The sequence below is a fragment of the Pleurodeles waltl genome, chromosome 3_1 (genome assembly GCF_031143425.1).
Source record: "Pleurodeles waltl isolate 20211129_DDA chromosome 3_1, aPleWal1.hap1.20221129, whole genome shotgun sequence".
Lineage (NCBI taxonomy): Eukaryota > Metazoa > Chordata > Amphibia > Caudata > Salamandridae > Pleurodeles > Pleurodeles waltl.
In genome coordinates, this window is record NC_090440.1 from 718,161,181 (window position 1) to 718,170,829 (window position 9,649).

At 47.1% G+C, this 9,649-nt stretch overlaps 1 protein-coding gene across 1 annotated transcript in view; it reads right to left on the reverse strand.

Annotated features, from left to right (window-relative positions):
- Window positions 1-8,733, reverse strand: part of RORA (RAR related orphan receptor A) — a 225,525-nt gene extending 216,792 nt beyond the window's left edge. Inside the window, exon 1 of the mRNA XM_069223468.1 lies at window positions 8,542-8,733. Within this exon, the coding sequence (XP_069079569.1) occupies window positions 8,542-8,716 (175 nt within the window). The 5' untranslated portion in view covers window positions 8,717-8,733. The remainder of the gene's footprint in view (window positions 1-8,541) is intronic.
- Between the last annotated feature and the right edge of the window lie 916 nt (window positions 8,734-9,649).

A 9,649-nucleotide genomic window follows, 5' to 3' on the forward strand; every position in this document is an offset into this window, starting at 1 on the left:
GCAACTTTTTCCACAACTTGCCTCCTTATAGCAATTTGACCTTGTCAAATACCTTGCTGGCAGCTCTTCACACAAGTCATCTGAAGAGAGCTCCGCGCGGATCCATTCCGAATACAAAACAGCCTGGGCTGCCAGAGGAGGCCCTGTGCCCAACGACACCCAACGGAGCCGTGCCTCGACTGCTCATGACCGGCGCCGGGACTGGAGACCAAAAGATACTTCCTCATCGTTTTGTTGAATGAAAACCAACATCTTTATCTCAAGGCAAACAGGTAAACATTTACTATTGTGACAAAGAGCAGCCCACCACCACTGTAACATGTCAAAATATTTTTAAAATGCAGCAACAACTTTTTTGCCTCTTACTGTGAGTTAGAGCGTTTCTGATTTCCGCTTCAGACTCCGCTCTTAAGAGGTCCAAGTTTTTAGCTCACCATTAAATGTAAATATTCATCACGTGCAATTAGATTATCTAATCACTTAATTTACTAAGGGTCTATCTCATGTGCCAAGAATGTGAAACTCAGCAACGGACAGTCCAGATGCGCTAGGCACCGTCGTCATGTCCTACCGCGCAGCACATCGATGCCCCTGATATTTCCTCACTGGCCTCCTCAAGCCTTTGGAACTCCCTGCACTGCATTGCCTCCTCTGTCCTCTTCCCATCCCCCACTTTCTTATGGTCGCCTATTTGTAAACGGAACCCCTTTTTGTGCAGCACTTCCTTGGTTTTCATATTGGTTCACAGTCTAGAAAGCTCAGGCGCCCATTGCATGCCTGCAGGCAGACTGATCAGGGCAAGGATGCATGAACTGCCGTGATTCTTGGCTACAACAGATGGATGCTTGGCTACTATGACAATATCTCTAGTAAAGACTTTGCTGTTAACCTCGACACCCTGTAAAAAAAGGTGTGATAAACAAGGGCTATGGAAGAGATGCACAAAGTTACAGGACCAGGAGTAAAGGAGCGTTGAGCGCAGCAATTCTTCTTCTCACTCCTAGGAGTTGATACATTTTGAAGGCTCTGGTGGGTGGGGTGGGGTGGAGAGGAGTACAGTGTGACTACTATTCAGGCGACTTTAAGAGTAAGCAGTCATTTTCTGCCTTCATCTCATTTCATTAGCCCCTCTTTCAGTACACAAACACCGACAGGGTCACCGATCTAACTTAGTTAGTAATCTCCCACCAGAGTTGTGGGCGCAGACCACAGATTTTGGTGCTAGCTGCTTTCATTCTCACCACATCCACCTATGTTTTTCAATTTGCTCCTTTTGTAAATTAATTCTAGATCTTTTTCCCGAACGCATCGTGCTGAGCTAAAACGTGTGACACTGACTATGCCAAGCACAATATATTTCTTAAGGTGTTGCCAGTGCAAAGGCAAGTATTAGATTGGATTGAGTCTGAGCTCTTGGAAAATGTAAATCAAAAATAATGCGCCAATGGCAGAGCAGTGGGAATAAAAGAAAAATATTGTGGATGTGTCACACCCTATATTTTTCGGACAAACTCATAAAACGAATAAGGAAATAAATAGGGGAAAAAGAGAGAGACTGCTACACAAAGACTAAGGGAGAAAAATATTCTCATTACGCAGCAAATGTAATGTGTGCCCTCATCCACACAGGCTCTGAGCGCTTGCCCCCAAAGCGCCTGATTCACTTCTATGAAAGAGCACAACTATGGATGTCTTATTTTATGGCAGCCAGAGCTCACTGCAAGACAACTAACTATGCAGGGGTGGTACATGCCGAGAGACTGCAATTTTCAGAAATGGGCCCATGCAGAGTGTAAACAGAGAATTGTGTAATAGGAAAGGCCCAGGTCTTGAGAAAGTCTTTGAAGTAGTACATAATATAAAAGTAAGGAAAAACACCAGTGACTAACTAGCCAACAAGCTCTTACAAAAATACAAGCACAGATGAAATCTCGAGATATTATGATGCATGGTACACCTCCATTTAGAAGGAGGTGTAGTTCAAATATTCAAAGTGATCTGGGCGTTAACTCACCCGGCATGTAGGGTATTCCCCTCTGCACCTGCCTCGGGCACAGAAGCACACTGTCACATGTACGGTTCTGGCTGCAGATGCCCGTCCAGGCGACAAACCGGAGACATACCTTGTAGGCCTCAGGGACAAGCGAGGTACATTTACTCACCAACTGCACCCCATGCATTAATATGTCACAGCACCAATATGCGAGCAGTGACAACCCTGCAAGAGTGTTACACCAGGGAATTCACTGTTCGGATGTGAGGGCATCAGTATGTGAACCCGCAGCCTTTCTTCAACTAACACAGATTTAATTTCCAGTAAAGTAATGCACAGGTGAAACTTACTTCTGATTACCTCCACACTTCAATCTACACCAGAAAGTTCATTCCAACATACAACATAAAGTGCCAGTTAAAAAGTAAGTGCTCTTGGCACAAGGTCTTGATGCATCGTGGTGCAGTAAAAACGTGGCAGTGCTAAGCGACAAATGTGTGCAGCAGCGGGCACCACTATGTGGGGCCCACAGCATGCTGGGATACTACATAAACACTGAAAGTGCGCTGGACGAATATTCAGACTTGAAGAAAATAGCTCTAAAGACCCCAGACTAGCAAAACCTTAGTTCACAAAATGTTCAGAATAAATTGTGTTGGTGCCCAGTCCGACTATTCTATTTTGTTGGGATCACATTGATACTCGTTATATATTTATATAATGTGTTCTTAGCTCCCCGTTTCCTTGCTATTGTCTGTGTCCCCATCCATATCTTTATCTGACACTCATGTGTGCCTGCCTGTCGTTTTTCCGCTCTAATTCTGATGACAAACCAATGTCCCCACTTCTGCCACTTTACAGGACCTCATTGGGATATTTGTTTCTTGCCCTCTCACTCATTCTCTCTAGCGCCTTTATCTTCTGATCTGCAGTAATTCTTTGTTTTTTTTTGCATTTTAAATTCTTAAATCTGCTAATAATTGTGTACTCCCCTCTACAACCACATTTGCCACTCCTCCTCATCATTTTATATTTCTGTCCTCTCCTGTTCAATCTCCATCCGACCTGTTCGTATAAATACAGCTCTATGTTGACACTTGTAGGGGAAAAAGAAAAACTATGGTGACCTTTGCCTTTCTTCTCATTCTATTTCCCCCCTTCCCTTTTTGACGTTTTTCAGAAAACTTTCAATTCATTATTTACTTGAAATTACTAGGGATGAAGAGAGCCAGGCTTGATTTGTTTTTCCCATCCTGCCAACTTTATTCAGCATCATGTTTGCCTTTGGGCATTTAGTTAACATATTTTTGCTTATCATTAGAAGTGGCCTTTCGCCCTTCATTTTTGTGAAAATGTAAGCATTTACAGTCCAATGCTCAAAGCTAATTCAACTATGATGTTTCAACAGAAGGGGAAGTATACATTTTTATTCATTTGAGTAAAAAAATGCACTATGATAACGAATGTATATGCGTATTTTGCCCAAATGATTTAATGAGTGAACATCCTTGCTATTCCAAAAACTTAGCCACATTCACGTGTTCACTTCCTTCACCCGAGTCCCTTTAGATTTGCCAATACTTGACATACAGCGACTTGGTCAACCTTAAGGGAAAACCATTTACATTTTGCTATTGAAAGGGGAATCTTCAAAGATCAAAAATATTGTAATAGACTCCTATTCGCCCACATGAATTGCAATAAAAATCGTAAAAATACCATATTGTACAATGATACCCTTTGTGTAATAAGAAAATTGTTCAAAATGCAGCTGTTTAAGAAACGGTCCATTATGCGTCATGAACCCCATATTCTTCAGGTGTACATGCCATACATTGGATGGACTAAAATAATAATGCAAAATAGTATCCCACTGACGTCTTCAGATGGCAGTGAGACTGTGAAAGCCTGTCCATTCACTGTCCCTCCCTAAGTCCACTTATAGATACCGAGACCTACAGCATTGGGACTAGCTTAAACCAGCGACAAATCTTTGTAGTGGACAAACAGCAGCATGCGTTAGCCTCTTGATGAACAGAGGCACTTTGCATGGCCAGCCACTCACTCGCAGCAGACACAGCTGAGATACAATATGTATTTTTGTGAAAAGTGCACAGCGAGTTTCCTCTCATTCTTGTTTGTTTAAGCGCAGTAGGCTTAGACGTTTCCTGAGCTATCACTGTGCAGGAGAAGGGAATGCAGGCTGCCTCCTGGCTCCAGTCTCAGGGGTGGAAAGTATGCGTTGAAAAATGCAAGATCTCCTTTAAGCGATGTCCTCTTCCTTCGGCGCCCAGCTGCGAGGCCAGAGACGTCCTTGGGTAGCTGCAGGAAGAGTAATAGGAACAAGGACAGAGATGGTGACTGAGTGCGAATCCATGGAGGTGGAGGCAAGGATGTGCACCAGGTGGGTCTTACTCACAGTCAGCGTCTCTGGTACAAGACACTCTTACCCGACACACTGTTGGTTCACTAGTGCGAAGGATTCAGCCAAGATATGCTAGAGTTGTCCTCTCATTGGCAGATCACCAAATCTATGACTGAGTGACACTCACCACAGGGGTGGATCACTATAAGCCTGAGCGTAGCCATCCTCAAGGAAGATCAACAAAGTTGTGGAGGATTCATTGGTGTGATGGGAGCATGGCTATCTAGCAGTGATGAATGCCACAGCAAAATGCTCCCATAATGCTTCGCCCTCTGCTTGCTCATCCTTTTATTTTGACCATAATGAAGTCTGACAGATGCCATCGAGCAGTGCAGGAGATAACTCCAGCCTCTCTGACCAAATCAGCCAGCCAAGCCGCATGGATTTTCCCTCTACATACGCCATGCCAGAACCGTGACACCCAAAGCCATAAGAGACCGCACTGAACAAAATGGTAGGGATGTGGTTTGCTAGCCAACCTCGACAGTCCACTACAGAATGTGTTAGAAGAGTCCCCACTGAGCAAGCAAAACCGGCTCCCAAGGATACACCCTCATCAGTCACTGGGCCAAGACACCTCACGCCAAGGTATTTGGAAAAGGTTCAATCAGACTGCGGTTCCATTTGACATGCCCACTGCAGACTCTGTGCCAGGACTGCCCACATCAAGGTGGGTAGAGACAGGACAATCATCACACATGTCCCTACTGACTTGTCCCCAACAGAATTCGTGTCAGGACTGCCAGCTCTGAGTGGGTCGAGAAACCATATACAAACACTTTACCAGGATTGCCATGCTTAAGGTGGGTGTACAAAGGACACTCAGCACTTTGTCCTCACAGACATGTCCCCTACAGACTGGTCAGGACCGTCCAAGCAGAGGTGGCAGAGAGGAGGTAATTAGCACTTCAGTCCCCACTGACGTGCCCTTTACAAACCCACCATGGAGTCGGCGGAGAAGAGACAATCAGCACCCCTTTCGCCAAAGGCATATCCCCTCAAACCCTGGGCCTGGACTAGGTCACTAACAGAGGATCAAGTCTGGCTCGCATCACAGAGATGCGATGCGCCCCTGTGGGGAAGCACAAGAAACCTTGGGGACATTAGGAGTCCAAAGTAAGATGGGCTGCCGGGAACTACACGGGCTACTGCCGTTTTTTGCCCTGCTGCATCCGAGTACCAACACTCTCCCTGAGCGATGAGGAAGCAATTCCTGCACGTTTGCAAAACAGAATACACCTGTACAGCTGCAAACAGAGGCAACATGGGGCCTAAGGCAGGAAGTACCTGCATACATTTGCAGAAGGAGCTGGTCTGTCCATCTTTAGCCCTGTCGCTATCTTCAAGCTTTCCGTCTTCACCCTGACTGGAGTGCCCGTCTGCCAGCCTCTCACAGAGTCCCAAGGGACTCACCCATGAAAACATTATTTGCATGTGTACTGCCCATACTCCCTCCAGTGGTAATTGCTCCCTTGCATCAAACCGCCCCTCGCCCCAACCCTTCATACCCCCCCCTTAAAACCTATTCGCCCTAACACTTCTTACTGTAGTGATGCCTACCGCCCAAGGGTTGGTCATTAGACCAGAAAAAATAAGGCCCAAAGATCCATTTTAAAAGCACAATATTTCAGTTATATTGGTTAAAAGTCGTTGTATTTTACAGGAAATTTTAAATACATTCTTACAAAATATCCCGAAAAGTCTGCGGCTGGCAAAGCGCACAGAGTCTTACTTTTTCCACAGCAGCAAATCATATATCTGTATCTCAGAAAAGTGTTCGCTTCTCCGTGAGGGCCACTGAAAGCAGCCCACAGACATCCAGCCTCGGAGGTCAGGGGGATAAAGCAGAAACCTGCAGCACCAAGGTACGGGGGTGGCATCCTTCTGAAGGACCCCATTCCTTTAAAAGGAGTCTTAGGGACCCCTCATGAGTTTGCGACGCGGCTTATCATTTTGTGTTACGACACTGAAGGAAGGCTTTGCCTGTATTCCGACTCGCAGCAGCCCACCCCAAACATGTCAGTCGCGATGCCCTTTACCATTTATGGGGAAATAGGGCAACAAAAATACAAGACTCGCACAGATAAAAGCGAGCGAGAGCAAAGCCCCAGCTCGCCAGCAGGTGTTAACCGCGCTTTGAGCCTTGCCTCACAGCGCAGGGCCATCTCACCAAGTTACTTCCCGTCCACAACACGCTCAGGTGGGCAGGAGAAAATACTTCTTTGGCATGTACTAATGGGTGACTGGAAGGAACCTCGGCGAGGCTGTGCGTGGCGTACCACACAAATGAAACACACGCAACTTTCATCCGACACGGTACAGACAGTATTGTGTCTACGGAGCGGACTTCCTCCCGACCTCCCATCCCCTCACGGAGGGAGACCCTTGAGGATAAGCCCTATGGCGCACTTGGAGGAGTTTAAATATAAATTAGGGTTCACCCTCATAAATACATAATAGTGCGACAACAGTGTGAAATGATTTCGCGCTCCGTGAAGATGAGCAAACTCACGGTTCCATGACCAGGCACAGTCTCCCGATAAATAATACCACATGCATTAATACATAACTACAATACCACATGCATACATTGCTGCCAGTTAACAACGTCGCCGTGTTTCAGTGTTCACTGAATACCAAATGCCTCCGTCGCAGGTTACTGCACACTATTTGTCCTTTCGTGTCTCGCATACATTAGAACAGCATAGATATGGATAAGACCGGAGAAACACCACAGTAAGACAAGGCCTAGAAAGGTCTGAGGAAACAGAGGAAACATCGAACACGAGAGCAGAACCAAAGATGGGCGAAGACACAGAAGAAACAGGAAAGGGAAAGTACAACTTAGTTGGTATGCGAAGAAAGAAAGCACGATGAAAAATAAGGACAGAGGCTGTATCCCACTGTGCCTCGGTTCCCTGACTGTCCAAAATTGGGAGCGCTTAAAACAGTCCAAGCATCACCATTAAGGGATTTAGTGATCACCGGAAAAAACACGGTGCTATGAAAACACAGGTGGAATGGGCGCACGCAGTGCATGCACCCAAAACATGAGTGCAAGGCATGCAATAAAAAAAATGTACGTTGTTGATACGTCGATATTAAAGGTGCCCTTGGCACAAGCATCACACTGATACACGCACCTGAATAGCGCAAATACTACGTGCATCTATCTCTTCAATACACAAATATTGAGTGCTTCGCACTGGTCACAGGTATGCACGATGCACACTGTGCATACACTTAACTGATACACACATACAGACAAGCAATGTTAGAGTCAAGTAATGAGATCTCACATGAACAGTTAGCGAGTAATATTTGTAAAAACATCTGTGTCTGCAGAAGGGATCCTGTCATGTTGTCCCTTATAGCTGTCACGACCTCCAGCTGACCCCCGACTGTCGTCTCCTTTTTACTGCCACAACTACTTTCTCCTCTGCTCCCACCACTCCCACTGCCCCCAACGAGCGTCTTTCTACTGCTACCTGCCGCCGTCACTGCCTCCTGTCACCTGTTATTTCATTTACCCCAGCTACTCGACCACCAGAACTGGCAATATGAAACACCTATTTAACCCTACACACCTAACACCATGACACCACCCCTCTCCACAAACACCCTTGCCTGCCCAGTCACTCATCCAGTGACTCCCCACTTCAAAGCAAATACCATTGGTCTCTTGCCTCTCTCACTACCTAGTCTTGTGTGCCAGTACCCCTCACACACTTCTCATGACCCCTACGACTCTTCCCTTTGTAATTACTTAAACTGGCCCCAGCCATCACTCGTCCAACATCCCTTACCTCTATCCCTATCCACTGCCCCTACTCTTTCATTTAGCCATCTTCTCAACTCTGCCATTGCTCATCTTCAGTTTAGCCCTGGCACTCTTCCTTACCACTCCATCTTTCCCACCACCCCTACTTACCCGTCTGTTTATCAACCTCCAACCACCTTTACTTCTCTCCACTTCAGTCTTCCTTCACTCTTACATCAGCAGCTCTCCCATCACATTTACCACTCCCCCCCTTGCATCTACCAATATCCCTTCCCATCCACCACTCTCCCTTTCCCTGCACACTACTGTTCCTCGCGGGCTTTTCGGCCACCTCCCACTTACCTTTCATCGCTGTGATCACAAAATACATCCTCGTCGCGGCGGGTGCAAGGCCGGGAGAGCCGCATAGAGTCGCGGGAACAGCTGCTGGGTAAAGAAGTGCGGCCGCAGCACTCCTCTGCTCCTGTGCCTCCTCCGCTGCCTCATCAGCTGCTGCTGCTGCCACTGTCAGACGCATCCGCCTCAACTCGCCGGCCACGTGACGGAGCGCGTCACCGCGAGAGGCGGAGCTCGGCACTCCAACTGACTCGTACTCCACCCAATGGGGAAGTGGGTGTGTGAGGCACCGCCCCTTCAAGCGTTTAGAGCTTTGCACTATTTGAGGGAGCTGCTGAGTAGCGTTTGGACAGCGGCTAGTGTAGGTCGTGTCTGGATACTTGCAGTGAGTGTACCGGCTCGGCCGCGGTCGCTGATGTGTCGAGCTCGCACGTGTATAGGATATTAGTCGGCGCTCCGCGCGACGCTGACTGTAGGTATAACGCCGCCTGGACCCTGACTAAGGCCAGCCTGCAGACAGTGACGGTGAACGCGAGAGTAGCAGCTCGCTCCCGTGGACGTCGGCTCTGCTCACCATCGGTACACCTGACCCCCAGCTGTGCGGGAGGCGCGCGAAGGGTAACAACGGTTCGTCTGCTGTGTTTCTGCTGCCCGCACACGTTCAGAACCAGAGTCCTATAGGGCGAGGAGCGCAGTGTGTTGCAGTTTTCTTTCCGAAAGACGATCATCAAAGCTCCACATGATACCTGAGCGACGAAACCCTTAGTCTAGACAACAGGCTTGCTCAAGTCCCGCTACTCTGTGAGGTTGCATGGGAGGCAAACTACAAATCAGAGGGACGCTTCAGACAGCTCATTCGAAAGACCATTCCGAAGTCACCAGCAGCTCCTCCAAGGAGAGAGATGCTCAGACACCAGAGAGACTCTCCTTAGTGAAAACCGAATTAAACAAAATGATATAACTGACAAGCTCAAATTAGACTTTTAACGGCTTCAAGACTAAATCTCCGTATTTATTCAGCAGCAAGCCTAACATTTCGACCACACAGGTCTTCAATTAGTACCAATAAACGTTATATAAACGATAGAGGGTAAAGTGGTTACCATGTATTCAA